General features: G+C 43.0%; 1 protein-coding gene across 1 annotated transcript in view; it reads right to left on the bottom strand.

The window, feature by feature from the left end:
* Positions 1–1,084: 1,084 nt before the first annotated feature.
* Positions 1,085–15,811, bottom strand: part of TMC5 (transmembrane channel like 5) — an 81,553-nt gene continuing 66,826 nt past the window's right edge. Inside the window, exons 12-16 of the mRNA XM_007958332.1 lie at positions 12,996–13,074; positions 11,090–11,187; positions 4,428–4,523; positions 1,346–1,421; positions 1,085–1,222 (exon numbers count right to left, since the gene is read on the bottom strand). Of these exons, the coding sequence (XP_007956523.1) occupies positions 1,085–1,222; positions 1,346–1,421; positions 4,428–4,523; positions 11,090–11,187; positions 12,996–13,074 (487 nt within the window). The remainder of the gene's footprint in view (positions 1,223–1,345; positions 1,422–4,427; positions 4,524–11,089; positions 11,188–12,995; positions 13,075–15,811) is intronic.

The raw sequence follows: 15,811 nt of genomic DNA on the forward strand, positions 1-15,811 counted from the left end.
CGGCAGCCTGCCACGTTGCCCTGATGATCTTGGGACTTTTGATGGACTTGAATTAATGGCCTGTTGTGTGGTTTGGTAATATTGAGACTGTGCCTTTTCACTTGTTGAATTTGGGTTTGCCAGCCTTAGCAGCTAGCAGCTGCCTGAGTGAAGAGATGCCTCTAGCTTCAGTGGGCCGGGTACAAAGGCAGAGCTGAAGCCCAAGGTTGAGGGGCTTCAGCCCCTAGACCCTGGTACTTGGAACTTGGACTTCTAACCTCCAAAATTGTAAGAGAATAAACTCTTGTTTGTTAAAGCCATCCCATCTGTGGTATTTCTGTTAGCAGGGCACCACATAAGGACATGGTGAAACAGTGGAGCCTGTCCTGAAGCTTCTTCAATTCCTGATGGTTCCAATGCCAAACACATCCTAACAAACAACTCCTTTGCTCATTTGTTTGTTCATTCATTCTACAATTCTACAAAAGTTTATTAAACTTCTACTAAGCACTGCTAGCCAGGCCTTGGAGGTTCCATAATAAACAAGACAGACATATTTTAGTGGAGAAGAAGTAAAATTGATGGGAAAACAATCAAACACTTCTGTTTGATTAACACTTCTGACTGCAAACATTTCTGATTGATAGAATGAAGAAAGAAAGCTGAGCCCTGGCGAGAGAAGGATGGAGGCTGATTGCAGGTGGGTCAAGAAGGGTAGGTCTTGGAGATTACTTTCAAGTTGAGAACCAGAGAGTGGGAAGAGGTAATCATGCAAGGGAGTGAGGAGGACATCTAAACAGAGGACTCTATATGGAGTGGGGCTTGCTGGGACCCCAATATGGAGTAAGAGCAGTAGAGCTGGAGGATGGAGAAGCCAAAGGAGGAGGGGGGAGACTGAAGTTAAAAGGGAGCCAAATAAGGTAAGGTCTTTCTGTTAACCAGGGTAAAGTAGCCTCTCCCTGTTCCAGAAAGTAAGGAAGGTGCTCGTTCCTGATTGTGACACTCTGATGTGTGATGCCCTCACTAGATATATTCCCCTCTTTCTTTCAGTGCTTTGGTTACTTACCCACCCCAGCTCTAAAACATCACCCCAAAGCGCCATCTCCTACCTCCAGATGGTGATGGCCAGGGTGCACAGGACTCCGGTAAAGGACGGGAAAAAGAGCAAGAAGATAAACAAAGTCATCATCTGTGAGGCCCGCCAGGCTTTGCTTGGAGGTTGAAAGTTCATCATCAGGCTGATCTGAAGAGAGAAGCAGCCATCTCCCATCTGTTGCCCCCATTCCCCCAGGCTTTCCTCCCAGGCCCTCCCCAGGTCTCATGTGGCTCTGTGAAGCTGGTTGGTTCCAACTTAAGATCGACTCACATTTTTGACATAAAACATGATGAAAAGAGCAATCATTTGGATAAAGGGCAGCAGAGGGCAGAAGAAGATTCCAATCCTGAAAGGGAGAAAGGGTGAATGTCAGAGACCAGAGGAGACATGAGGGGTGGGATGCAGATATAGGGGTTTGGAGAGAAGAGAAAGAGGGAGATGGCTTCTTTCACAGCAAAGCAGGCAGTTTCTGGCCACACCCAGCATCCACAGATGCTCTCTTCCCAAAAATGGTTTTGCAGAGAATCCCACCTACATAGCCACTAAAGCAGCAGATGGTCTCTCTACAGTGCCCTAATCTAGCATGTCTCAAAGTGTAGGACATGTCCCCTCTCTACATGACCCTGCCCTCTGTGCTATTCAAGAAAGTCTGAAATCCTTCAGGGACAAGACATTTAACTGCATTGAGTTATAGCAAGAAAGGCACTCCCTCTTTCCTCTTCTCCTCTCTTCCATGCTCCTGAGGGACCAAAGAAGAAAGTCTTAGTTTGGTTCTAGATTGTCTTTAATGCCTCACAATTGCCAACTTCTTCCCCGCCCCACCTTCCTTTTTTATTTTTTTTAAATGTTATTTATTTATTTATTTATACCAACCTCTCATTTTGAAAAAGAAGGAACAGGCCTAGCCTGGGAGCCCTGGGAGGCAGCAGCATCTAGCTAGAATTTACTGGCTTTTTAAAATTTATTTGCCTTTATTTTTCCAGTTTCTTCCAAATCTATGCCAAAGGACACTTGATTTTACAACCATTTGTAACTATATAAAAAAGACTTAAAAAATTTATTTAGGTAAAGAAGTGGCAAACCAAAAACCAAGCCAGTTGCCATGGAGTCAACTTCCAACTCATGGTGACCCCATGTGTGCACAGCAGAACTGCACCACAGGGTTTTCAAGGCTGTGATGTTCCAGAGGCATGTGGCCAGGCCTTTCTTCTAAGGCACCTCTGGGTAGATTCAAACCACCAACTCTATTAGTAGTTGACTGCTCAACCATTTGTGCCACCCAGGCGCTCCAAAAAAAGTGACAGACAACTTGAAAGAAAATATTAAGTAAAAAAACACTATAAAGACTCAAAAAACCAAATTCACTGCTATCGAGTCGATTCTGTCTCACAGTGACCCCCATCGGGTTTTTGAAGCGGTAAGTCTTTACAGAAGTAGATTGCCCCGTCTTCCTTCTGTGGAGTGGCTGGTGGGTTTAAACTGCCAGCCTTCTGGTTAGCAGTCAAATGCCTTAGGCACTACACCACCTACTAAAAAAACTAAAAAACTAAACTCACTGCCGTGGTGTCAGAGCCGACTCATAGTGACCCCTCCTTGGATTTCCAAGGCAGTATCTCTATGGATGTAGATTCCTCAACCTTCCTTCTGAGGAGTGGCTGGTGGGTTTGAACTGCCAACCTTCTGGTTAGCAGTCAAATGCCTCAGGCACTATGCCCAGAGCTCCTACCCCACCAGAGCTTCTTAAATAACACTACAGACGATACATTTAAAAACACCCAGTTGCTATCGAGTCAACTCCAACTAATGGCGACCAACTGTGTGTCACAGAATGGTGTCCCACAGAGTTTTCAATGGACGATTTTCTGGAAGTAGACAATCAAGCCTTTCTTCTGAGGGTCCTCTGGGTGGCCTCAAACCTCCAACCCCCCATTAATATCCTAGAGGCCTTTGCACTACCAAGGGACTCCTCAGGTGATACACAGATTTGCCAAGAAAATAGGCAGGCCCTCCTCCCCTTATCTCTACTATCATCCTTCTTTGCGTTATTGTATGACCGTCTTTTAAATCTCACCATAAAAGGCAATATTGTCCTGAAACTTACAGAGATTAAATCTATAATTGCCACAGAAAAAGGAAAAGATGTAAGTGATTCTGGTTGTACTTGTTCGTGGTTTATCAACAAAACCCTTAAAGGCACAGGTGTAATTCTGGCCATCCCTGTTGGCAGCTTTCCTCCCTCACTGCTCACATCTCCTTTTGGCACCTTCTGTCAAATGGTCACAGAATGAGGACTTTGGCTCCGGAATTAAAGACACTTAGCCCAAAATCAGCATGGAATACCTATTGATATCTATCAAATAAGGTCCCTGGGTGATGCAAACAGTTTGTGCCCAACTACTAACTTAAGTGTTAATGGTTCAAACTCACCCAGTGGCACCATGGAAGAAAGGCCTGGCAACCTGCTTCAGGAGAGATTATATCCAAGCAACCCTTTGGAGCAGTTCTACTCTGCAACACAGGGGACTGCCAAGAGTCAGACTCTGACTTTTTAAAATGTAATCACTCCAGTAGCCCCACCAGGTGACACATCAGTGAGTGAAACAGGCCAGGTATAAGAAACACAGCCCTCTCTACCTTCCTGTATTTTCCCCTTCTGTTGGGAATCAAATGAAAAGCAATGTTTTCTACTCTAAGAAAACTGACAGTATAAGGGTGATGAGAAATGGCAAATCCATGTTGGGGAGGAAACAGTTCCAGGTGCTGAACGGGGCAATCTGAAGCCACCCAGGAGTTGCTGGGTGGTGCAAACGGTTAATATTCTCAGCTACTAATAGAAACGCTGACTGTTCAAGTCTCCCCAGAGGCACCTCAGAAGAAAGGCCTGCAGATCTACTTCCAAAAACTCAGTCCTTGAAAACTACAGAGCACAGCTCTATTCTGACACACATGGGATGGCCATGAGCTGGTTTCAACCCAATGACAACTCGTTTGGAGACCCTCATCCAATTTAAGGCTCAGGCAAACATTACTATGAAAGAAGATGGGCCAAATCTTTCCTTATTTGAGAGAAGCCAGAAATTTTAAATTTTATGTAAACTCTCCTGATCTTTTAATATTGGTGGTTAATTTAAATTTTAAGAAAAAGCACCCTGTGGAATCAGCAACATCTGTAGGCTGAGCCCTGATCTGTGTTGTTCTTGTCTGAAATCCTCATGATCTCATAAAGGAAAAGAATAATCTGAATCTACAGTCATGGTTCTCAAACTGCCTGCAGAGATTTAGAAACAGCAGATTTTAGAGCCTTGCCAACAAGACTCTGAGTCCACAAGTCAGGTGAGAACCAGAGACTTACCACACCAGGGTCTGTGCATAGATCAGTTCCAGAACATTTCTGGCAATGTCAAACTCCTGCAAGCCCAGGCTTGTGATAAGTCGCTTTCCAATGATTCTGCAAAAATGTGCTTAGTTTAGTACCTAAACCATCAATTTCTTCCTTCAGAAGATGCCCCCACAGACTGTATCAAACAACAAAGGAAATTCTCACCGGCTGGGAATAAAGTGTAAGTTCCCTTGTCGATTTTTTTTTAAAGTTCTAAGTATAAGCATTGATGCCATTCCACACAATGTAACAGCTCTCTTCCCACTTCTGAAAGAAGAAGCTTTGAGAAACAAAGCTTCTCGTCACAATTGGATCCTGCATTTGGCCAAGTCATCAGTGAGCAGCCTGCCATGTTGTCTGCTGATCCTGGGGCTGTTTCTGGACTTGAACTAGTGGCCTGCCATGTTGTTTGCTAATTTGGGGATTGTGCCATTTTATTTGTTGACCTTGTGTTTGTCAGCCTCAGCAGCCAGCAGCTGCCTAATTTAAGAGAATCCTCCAGATCCAGTGGGCCAGGAGCAAGAGGCAGAGCTGAAGCCCAAGGTCAAGGGCCCTTCACCCTGCCCCTAGAGCTTGGCACTTTGAACTTGGACTTCTAGCCTCCTAACCTGTAAGGAATAAATGCCTGTTTGTTAAAGCCACCCACCTGTGGTATTTCTGTTACAGCAGCACAAAAGAGCGAAAACACTCTCCAACTCAAATAAACCCAAAATGGTTCAAATTTTGGATACTTCTATCCAGATTAATAATGTTTCTCTATTTTCTAAATCCACAAAAGGGAAACAAAGGTCTCCATTTACCTTGAGGACAGCTGAGACCACACTGCTTTCTTTATACAGCAGAATTGTCAATAAAAAGTTACTATCAACAAAACTTTTCACCTATATGTCCAGCCCTAGAATAAGGGTGAGTTTGGGCAGAACTGGGTAGAAAAATGTGGCATTCAGCCTACCTGATGAGGGAAGAATCACATGACCTTATCACTAGAACCTAAACTGATAGCACATACAGACATGCAAATGTCTATATAAAACAAGGTGCTCATCATATTATTAAAAAGAAATGAATAAGTAAATAAATATTGTTGTTGTTAGGTGCCACCAAGTCATCTCCAACTCATAGTGACCCTATGCACAGCAGAATGAAACAGTGCTTGGTCCTGTGCCGGCCTCATGATTCTTGCTATACCTGAGCGAGTCCATCTTCAGATAGCCTTTGTGTCAATCCATCTCACTGAGGGCATTCCCCTTCTTTGTTGACCTTCCACTTTACAGAGCACATCTTTTTCCAGGGAATGGTTCCTCCTGACAACATGACCAAAGCAGGTGAAATGAAGTCTGGCCATTCTTGCTTCCAAGGAGCATTCCGGTTGCACTTCTTTCAGGACAGATCTGTTAGCCCTTTTAGCAGACCATGCTATCCTTAGCATTCTTCTCCAATGCCACAACTCAAAAGCATCAACTCTTCTTCCATCTTCCTTATTCACTGCCCAGCTCTCACATGCATAAGAGGTGACTGAAAATACCATGGCTTGGGTTAGGTGCACCTTAGTCTTCAAGGAGGAATCTTTGCTCTTCATCACTTGAAAGAAGTCTTTTGCAGCAGATTTGCCCAATGCAATACATTGTTTCATGTCTTGACTGCTGCTTCCACTGGTGCTGATTGTAGAACCAAGTAATATGAAGTCCTTGACAACTTCAATCTTTTTTCCATCTATCATGAAGCTGCTTATTGGACTGGTGATTTTTGTTTTCTTTATATTGAGGTGTAATCCATATGGCAGACTGTAGTCTTTAATCTTCATCAGTAAGTGTATCAAGTCATCGTCACTTTCAGCAAGTAAAGTTGTGTCATCTGCGTATTGCAGGTTGTTAATGAGTTTTCCTCCAATCCTGATGTCACATTCTTCTTTATATAATTCAGCTTCTCAGATTATTTGCTCAGCATACAAATTGAATAAGTATGGTGAAAGGATACAACCCTGACCCACTCCCTTCTTGATTTTAAACCATGCAGTATCCCCTTGTTCTGTTCAAACAACAGCCTTCTGATCTATGTACAGGTTCCTCATGAGTACAATCAAGTGTTCTGGAATTTCCATTCTTCTCAATGTTATCCATATTTATTTATGATCCACACAATTGAATGCTTTTGAATAGTCAATAAAACACAAGTAAACATCTTTCTGGTATTTTTTGCTTTCAGCTAAGACCCACCTGACATCAGCAATGATATCCCTCATTCCATGTCCTCTTCTGAATCCAGCTTGCATTTCTAGAAGCCCTCTGTGTGATAGTTATGTTTGTATGTCAACTTGGCTAGGCCTGGTTGAGTGGCAGGGCAGCTGGATGTAGTATTACCCATGATGAGACTGGCAATCAACTCCATGGTGGAATCTACTGGGAGCAGCTGAGTAGCTGCCTTTGGGTATGTGGTCTGCTCTCTTTATTTAAGAAGAAGTCTTGGGAATGGTCTCTAGCCTATGGCATGCTTGGACCCTGCATGTAGCTGTGTCATTGTTCAGCAGCCTGCTATGCTCTGCCGACCATGGCACTTAGAGTGGACTTAAGTTAATGATCTGCCGTGTGGATTGGTAACATTGGGACTGTGCCTTTTTACTTGTCAACCTTGGGGCTTCTCAGCCTCAGCAGCCAACAATTGTCTGAGTGAAGAAATGCCTCTAGCTCCAGTGGGCCAGGAGGAGGAGGCAGAGCTGGACCCCAAGGTTGAGGGGCTTTCACCCAGTCCCTAGAGCCTGGCACTTTGAACTTGGACTTAAAGCCTCCAAATTATAAGAATATACCCATTTGTGGTATATTCTTGTCAGAGCGGCACTAGGTAACCAGAACACCTCTGTCAATATACTACTGCAACAATTTTTGAATTATCTTCAGTAAGATTTTACTTGCATGTGATATTGAGGATATTCAGTAATTTCCACATTCTGTAGGATCGCCTTTCTTTGGAATGGGTACAAACATCGATCTCTTCCAGTCAGTTGGTCAGGTAGCTGTCTTCCGTATCTCTTGGCATAGCTGAGTGAGTGCCTTCAGCATGGCATCCGTTTGTTGAAATATCTCAATGGGTATTCTGTCAATTCCTGGAATCTTATTCTTTGCTAATTCTCTCAGTGGAGCCTCGATTTTTTCCTTCAAAACCATTGGTTCTTGATCATATGCCACCTCCTGAAATGGATGAACATCAGCCAATTCTTTTTGGTACAGTGACTCTGTGTATTCCTTCCATCTTCTTTTGATGTTTCCTGCATCATTCAATATTTTGCCCATAGAATCTTTCAATATTGCAACTCAAGGCTTAATTTTTTTCCTCAGTTCTTTCAGAGTCTCTTCTGACATCCATTTTGGTCTATTCTTCCTTTCTTGTCCTTTAAATGACCTCTTGCTTTCTTCATGGATGATGCTCTTGAGGTCATCCCACAATCCCTCTGGTTTTCAGTCATTGGTGTTCAATGCATCAAATCTATTCTTTAGATGGTCTCTAAATTCAGGAGGGATATTATCAAGGTCATATTTTGGCTCTTGTGGACTTGTTTTAATCATCTTCAGCTTCAACTTGAATTTGCATATGAGCTGTTGATGGTCTGTTCCACAATCAGATCCTGGCCTTATTTTGTCTGAGATATTGAACTTCTCTATTGCCTCTTGCCACACATGAAGTCAATCTGATTCCTGTGTATTTCATCTGGTGAAGTCCTTGTGTATACCCATCATTGATGTTGTTGAAAAAGGTATTTGCAATGAATAAGTCATTGGTCTTGCAAAATTCTATCATGCAATCTCCAGTGTTATTTATATCACCAAGGCCATATTTTCTAACTACTGCTGACTCTTCTTTGTTTTCAACTTTTGCATTCTAGTCACCAGTAATAATTAACACATCTTGATTGCATGTTTGGTCAATTTCAGACTGCAGAAGTTTGTAGAAATCTTCAATTTCCTCATCTTTGGCTTTGGTGGTTGGCACCTAGATTTGAATAATAGTATTATTAACTGGTCTTCCTTGTAGGCATGTGGATAGTATACTACCACTGACAACAACATACTTCAGGACAGATCTTGAAACTGTCTTTGTGACAATGAGTACCATACCATTCCTCTTCAATTTGTCATTCCCAGCATAGTAGATCATATGGTTGTCTGATTCAAAACGGCCCAACCTGGTCCATTTCAGCTCACTAATGCCTAGGATATTGATCTTTATGCATTCTATTTCATTTCTGACAACTTTCAGTTTTCCTAGATTCATACTTTGTACATTCCATGTTCCAATTATTAATGGATGTCTGCATGTTTCTACTCATTTTGAGTCATGCCACATCAGCAAATGGAGATCCCAAAAGCTTTACTCCATTCATAACCTTAAGGTTACCTCTACTCTGAGGAGTCAGCTCTTCCCCAGTCATATTCTGAGTGCTTTCCAACCTGAGGAACTCATCTTCTGACACTATATTGAACAATGTTTCAGGGCTATTCATAAAGTTTTCCAGCAATATATCAGACAGTGTTTCACTGCTATTCATAAGGTTTTCACTAGCCAATTCTTTGAGAAGTAGATGGTCTCTTCCTTCTTCCAAATCTTTCTTAGTCTGGAAGCTCTGCTGAAACCTGTGCATCATGGGTAACCCTGATGGCATTTTGCAACACCAGTGGCATAGCCTCCACCCTCACAGCAACATGTAAGCCATCATAGGATGACAAACTTGCAGACAACTTCGTCTCCCTTAGTTGTTCCTAACTGCTCTACTCACCTCCCCACCTGTCTGGGGCCTGGCTTTGAAAAAAAGCTGCCCCAGAAGCCCCAAGCACCATGCACCTGCCTACCTGTCTAGTGGCCCAGCCTCAAAAAAAAAAAAAGGCTGCCCCAGATGCCCCGAGTGCTGTGCACCTGCCTACCTGTCCAGGGTTCCAGCCTTGAAAAAAAGAAAAGTAAGTTAATAAATAGAGGGCCACATATGGGTCACTGATGACAATGTCTCTATATTTAATATTAGTGGTTAATTTATTTATAATAACTTATATTTGATGAGGAGAGTTCTGGTGGCATAGTGCCTGTGACATTTTGACTCCTAACCAGAAAGCTGATGGTTCGAACCCACCAGCCGCTCCTTGGAAGGAAGGTTGGGCAAACTACTTCTGTAGTGATACAGCCTTGGAAACCCAAGGAGGGGATCTGACTCGAGGGCAGTGAGTTTGGTTTTGGGAGCTCTGGTGGTGTAGTGCCTAAGGTATTTGGTAACCAGAAGGCTGGCGGTTCAAACCTATCAGCCACTCCTTGGAAGGAAGATTGGGCAATCTACTTCCGTATTGAACTGACTCAGTAACCCAAGGAGGGTTTGCTATGAGTCAGATCTGACTTGATGGCTGTGAGTTTATTGTTATTATTATTTATAATTGATGAAGTCTAAATGTAAACTAAGGAACTCTGGTAACTTAGTGCCTAAGGCACTTGACTGCTAACCAGAAGGCTGGCGGTTCAAACCCACCAGCCACTCCTCAGAAAGAAGGTTGGGCAATCTATTTCCGTAGTGATACTGCCTCGGAAACCCAAGGAGGGGTTGCTACGAATTGGGTTTGACTCAACAGCAAACAAAAACAACAACAAATGTAAACTAGTACTTAAATTAAAACTATGAGCTAAATTTGTACATACTGATCTGGAAAGATGCCAAGACAGAGGGATAAGATTAAATAAACAAATATTTCACAATACTTTTACACTGTGATCATATTTTTGTTTTTTAAAATTGTATCATATGCATATATACAGCACTATGTGTGTTATGCATATGAAAAATCTGGAAAGAGATACATTAAACAATTAAAATATCTACAGTGGAAAAGATTTCACATGGCCCTCAGTTTCTTTTTTATTTCTATTAGTTTTTTCATAAGAGAAGGTTGGAAAGGGCTTCTTGAACCAAATGAACTGTGCCAACAGGACTGTAGGTCAAGAGGAAATCTTTGTTAATTTAGAAGTAAGCAATATCCCAGGGGACAATAGGCAGACTTGGAACCATGCACACTTTGAGTGTGTAAGGGACCAGTACTTCCTGCTTAATCCAGAATCAGGCTCTGGTTACAGTATCAGGTACTTATTACTCCAGACCAGAGAATTAACACATATTTGTTGTTGTTATCTTCTGTGGAATTGGCCCCCAATTCATGGCCACCTCAGGCATAACGAAATGAAACAGCCTCTGATCCTGTGACATCCCCTGATGAATTGTGGATCAAACTAGTGTGAGCCATAGGGTTTTTTTTTTTTGTTGTTGTTGTTCATAATCAAAACTCACTGCCATTGTGTTGATTATGACTCATGCAACCCTATAGGACAGAGTAGAACTTCCCCATAGTGTTTCCAAGGCTGTAAATCTTCACAGAAGCAGACTGCTTCATCTTTCTCCCATGGAGCACCTGTTGGGTTCAAATCTCTGACCTTTTCATTAGCAGCTGAATGCTTTAACCACTGCACCAAAAGAGCTCCTTGTTCAGCATCACAGCAACATGCAAAACCTCCAATGACAGATGAGTAGAGAATGTACTTCAGGCACATTGGTCCACATGAGTTGCAAGAAAGCTACCACTGAACTTCCACTTCCCCCAACAATTATTTACCTCCTCAGAAACTCCCCAAGAAAGGAATCAGCTAAAGAGAACACGAAATCCATCAGAAGGAGCCTGTAGATTTCCTGGCCGATGAAGGTTTCCCAACACTGGAAGGCAAACAAGAGTCAGAATGAAGGGTTGGAATGTTGCCTCGGTCCATACTCTTTAGCACGTGGCTGGCAGCTCAGTTTGACCAATTTCTTTTTTACCCAGAAAAGAAGACCCATTCTTGGCAAAAATACACCAACAAGTCATGTTCTTTTTTATGGGAGTTCACTCCCTTTGTATGTCCCTTTTTTCCCTATTAATGCTTGTCTTCCACATGTACCAAAACTTTCCCCTCACCATGTCTCTTCTTAAAACTTTTCGTCTCTGTCCTAGCTTCTCTGAATCCCATTTCTCAGCCAGGGTAATCAGTTTCTTCCAGAGAGCTGGAGGTGTCCATGGTTAATAATGTCTCCACTCTTTTTGCTTATCAATCTTAGGGGAAAAAAAATCAATTCATATTTGTTAGTTTAAGGTCCATTTTCATTGAGTTGGGTCTGACTCATAGCAACCCTCCTTGGGTTTGCAAGGCAGTATCATTACAGAAGCAGATTGCCCACTCTTCCTTCTGAGGAGTGGCTGGTGGGTTTGAACTGCCAGCCTTCTGGTTAGCAATCAAATGCCTCAGGCACTACACCACCAGAGCTCCTATTGAGAGTGAATTTTTGCTGAGAGTGAGTCTTCTTTTCTGGGTACACAAGCTTGTGCAAATGGGAAGTTTGCATTAGTCCATTTATGAAATTGGTAACCAGTAAACTTTGCAGGAAGTCATCACCATAAGCTGATGGACCAGCAATTTTTTTATTTGGCTGAAGGAGGAAAGGGAGGTTTTGGGTTCACAGCATGAGGATAATGGATGGATGGATGAATGAATGGATGGGTGGATGAACATATAAATGAATGGAAAAATAACAAGGGATCTGCTCTCACCAGCCCAACTAGGAGGACTGGTTTTGAACCTATTTGATGATTAAGTTAGGAAGGGAAAATGAGGGTGCCATATCACATATGATGATTTGAGTCTGTACACAAGTAGTGCTATTTTGGGGCCCAGGGGACAATGTCAGGGATGACAGAGTTTGGAAAGAGGTCCCTATTTTCCTGACTCCACTTTGAACCACAGGGCAACCCTGGTACCCTGAGAATCCAGAATAGCCAACAGCTAAGGAGGATTGGGGGTGTGGAGGCCCATTTTCATGGGGACTTCATTAGCAAGCGAAGAGCATCCTAATATTAGAAGTCCAGAGAGATTGGCCTGTTCCCAATCCAAACAAGACTTCATCCTCAGGACCTTCCTGATATGACCAAGGAAGAGTCTCTGGGGTTGAGGAAGAGCAAGAAGCTGTGTCCAATTAGGGGAAGGCCAGAAATGATCAGTTAGGACAAAATTTTTATTGCCACCAGTAATATGTTTGCAGACTGGTGACATTCAGGGCTCTAGAATACAGAGAAGATGAAACATCAAGGATCAAAAAGTAAGTCTTCCCAAATCCCAAGGCTGGTCAGACAGATTATCTTCCAAATTACTACCATCTGTCTGTCATGTGCCTGGCACTACTTATACTATATATGGCATTGTTTATCTCCATTTTACAGATGAGAAAACTGAAGCCCAAAGAGATTAGATTACACTGTAAAATGCACAACTGGTCATCAAATCAAGTCTGCCTGTTTCTAGAACTGTGATTTTGGGGGGGTAGGCATGAGGGGAGGGAATCTTTTTCCCCTCCTGTTGCCTTACAGATTAACTTCTATTCTCTTCCCATAAATGATTCATAGGAGGTATGATGGCTCTTGAGAAACTCACTTCCTTCTTGGTGCTGAAAGGCTATGGAACCTGATGTAAGGCAGAACAGCATGGAAATCTCACCTCTTCACCAGACAGGGCCACAATGTTGAGCCAATAATAACACAGAATTCCAATGATGGATATTTTCAGAAAGAAGTTTCTAAATAACAGAAGAGAAAAGAACCATCATTACTGTCATGGGCTGAATCATGTCTCCCAAAATATGTGCCAACATGGCTAGTCCATGATTTTCAGTACTGTGTACTTAGCTTCTGTGGTAGTTAAGGTTGTGTGTTAATTTGGGTGGGCCTGCTTGAGTGGCTGGGCAGCTGGGTGTAGTTATTCCCCATGGTGAGATTGGCAAGTAACTCCATGGTGAAATCTACTGGTGCAACTGAGTAGATGCTTTAGGGATGTGGGCTGCTTCCAGAATATAAGCAGAAGCTTTTTGGCATGCTTGAACTCTGCATGTAGCCAAGTTGTTGCTCAGCAGCCTGCCATGCCCTGCCAATCTTGAGACTTTTTCTGGACTTGAATTAGTGACCAGCCGTGTTGTTTGGTAACATTGGGACTGTGCCTTTGTACTTGTTGACCTTGGGTTTGTCAGCCTCAGCAGCCAGCAGATGTCTGAGTAAAGAAAAACCTCCACCTTCAGTGGGCTGGGAGCAGGAGGCAGAGCTAAAGTCCGAGGTTGAGGGGCTTTCACTCAGCCCCTAGAGCCTGACACTTTGAACTCAGACTGAAAGCCTCCAAACTGTAAGAGAATAAACTCTAGTTTGTTGAAGCCATCCCTTTCTGTGGTATATTCCTGTCAGAGGGGCACTAGGTAACCAAAATAGTCTCCATCATGTGATCTAATGTAATTATCTTAAGTGTTGTAAACCTAACCTCTATGATGTTAATGAGGCAGGATTAGAGGAAGTTATGTTAATGAGGCAGGATACAATCTACAAGATTGGGTTGTATTTTAAGTCAATCTCTTTTGATGCATGGTCCAAGACAGCTGAGTGCCTTCAGGCCTAGGCTTACTGGCAATGTGAGGTGCCTCCAGGCACTTTCTAGTAGAGCTAAAGAGCTTGGTAATAACACTTGTCTGTGCAGGGCAGAAACTGGTCTGGGCCAAGAGGCCTAAGGGGCCAAGAGGCCAAGGAACCACGAAGCAGCAGCTGAAGAAACAATGAGCATAGGAAACAGAGCTCCTTCAGTCTCAGAGGGCAGAACCACAGTCTGCTGGGGTTTCAAAGAGTAGGGCTATGGTCTCCTAGGTGTCAAAGAGTCAGATCTTCACCAACTTGGTTCCAGAGTGTGGGGCTGCCATTCAAGAGTGCCAGGGGAATGGAGCCAGATTTGATGCTCAAAGCTGAAGGGTTGGGGCTGTCATGCCCAAGGGGCAGAAGAATGGGACCTGCCAGGGCTGATGGGGTGGACTTGCCACTTAGTTGGACTAGGAGAATTGGGCTGCCCAAAGCTGAGGGAGCACAGTTGCTGTCTCAGTGGGCTTGGAAGGTGGAGCTGAAGCCCAGGGCCAAGGATCCTCCACTCAGAATCAGGAGACCGTGGCCAACACCCAGAGTCTGGAGGACAGGACCATTGCTTAGATAATCTCAGAGTACTTTGAGAGATTTGAGAGTTAATGTAAATTGTTCTGCTGGGTTTTTGACTTGCTTCATGCCTGTTAATCCTTATTTCCCTCCAATTTCTCCCATTTGTATTGGAAATTTCTACCCTATGCCTGTTCCATGACTGTAATTTATAAGAATATAACTTGTATTCTAGATTTTTCACAAGTTCACAGGTGAAGAGGAATTTTGCCTCAGAATGGAATTTGGACTTGTACTCAATATAATACTTTAGGGATGATATGAAGGAGCTCTGGCACTTGACTGCTAACCAGAAGGCTGGAAGTTCAAATCCACCAGCTACTTCTTGGAAGGAAGACTGGGCAATCTACTTCCATAGAGATACTGCCTTGGAAACCCAAAGAGGGGTCTCTATGAGTTGAAATCGACTGGACAGCAGTTAAGTTTGGTTTTTTGGTATGATGGGGTGATTTATTTTACATATGGCAAGAGCATGAATCTTGAGAGCCAAAGAGTTAAATGTCATGGATTGAAATGTGTCCCCCGAAATATATGCCAACTTGGCTAGGCTATGAGTCTCAGTATTATGTAATTAGCCTCCATTTTATGATCTGATGTAATTATCTGATGTGTTACAAATCCTAATCTCTATAATGTTAATGAGACAGTTATGTTAATGGGGCAGGATACAATCTACAGGACTGGGTTGTATCTTGAGTAAGTCTCTTGAGATGTAACAAACAGAGAGACAGACCTAATACCACCAAGAAAGAGGAGCTGGTGGCAAAACATGTTCTTTGGATCCAGGGTGCCTAGGCTCGAAACCTGGACTCAAGGGAGGATTGATGCCAAGATACATGGAGATCTCCAATGGGCCCACAGATGTTGAAAGAAGACAAAGTCCTTCCCCTTGAACTGACAGAAAGAGAAAGCCTTTCCCCAGAGCTGGCAGTCTGAATTCAGACTTCTAGCCTCCTAAACTGTGAAAACGTAAATTTAAAGCCATCTACTCATGGTATTTCTGTTATAGTAGCACAAAATAACTAAGACAAATATCTTCATAGCATTCATCAGAACTGTTTGCCCATATTTCTTTTTGGGCCCATGGTAGGAAGGCAAGTCCTTCCATTCTGTGGTTGGATGAGCCATGTCACTAGTTCTGGTATGAGTTGTAAGAAGTGATGTGTGTCATTTCATGTCACTGCTTGGTTTCTACATGTACAATTCAGTGACATTGATTACATTCTTCAAGTTGTGTAACCATTCTCACTCTCCCTTTCTAGTTGTTCTTCCTTATTAAACTAAACTCATTACCCC

The sequence above is a fragment of the Orycteropus afer genome, unplaced genomic scaffold (genome assembly GCF_000298275.1).
Source record: "Orycteropus afer afer isolate SDZICR_OR568_19922 unplaced genomic scaffold, OryAfe1.0 scaffold00928, whole genome shotgun sequence".
NCBI lineage: Eukaryota > Metazoa > Chordata > Mammalia > Tubulidentata > Orycteropodidae > Orycteropus > Orycteropus afer.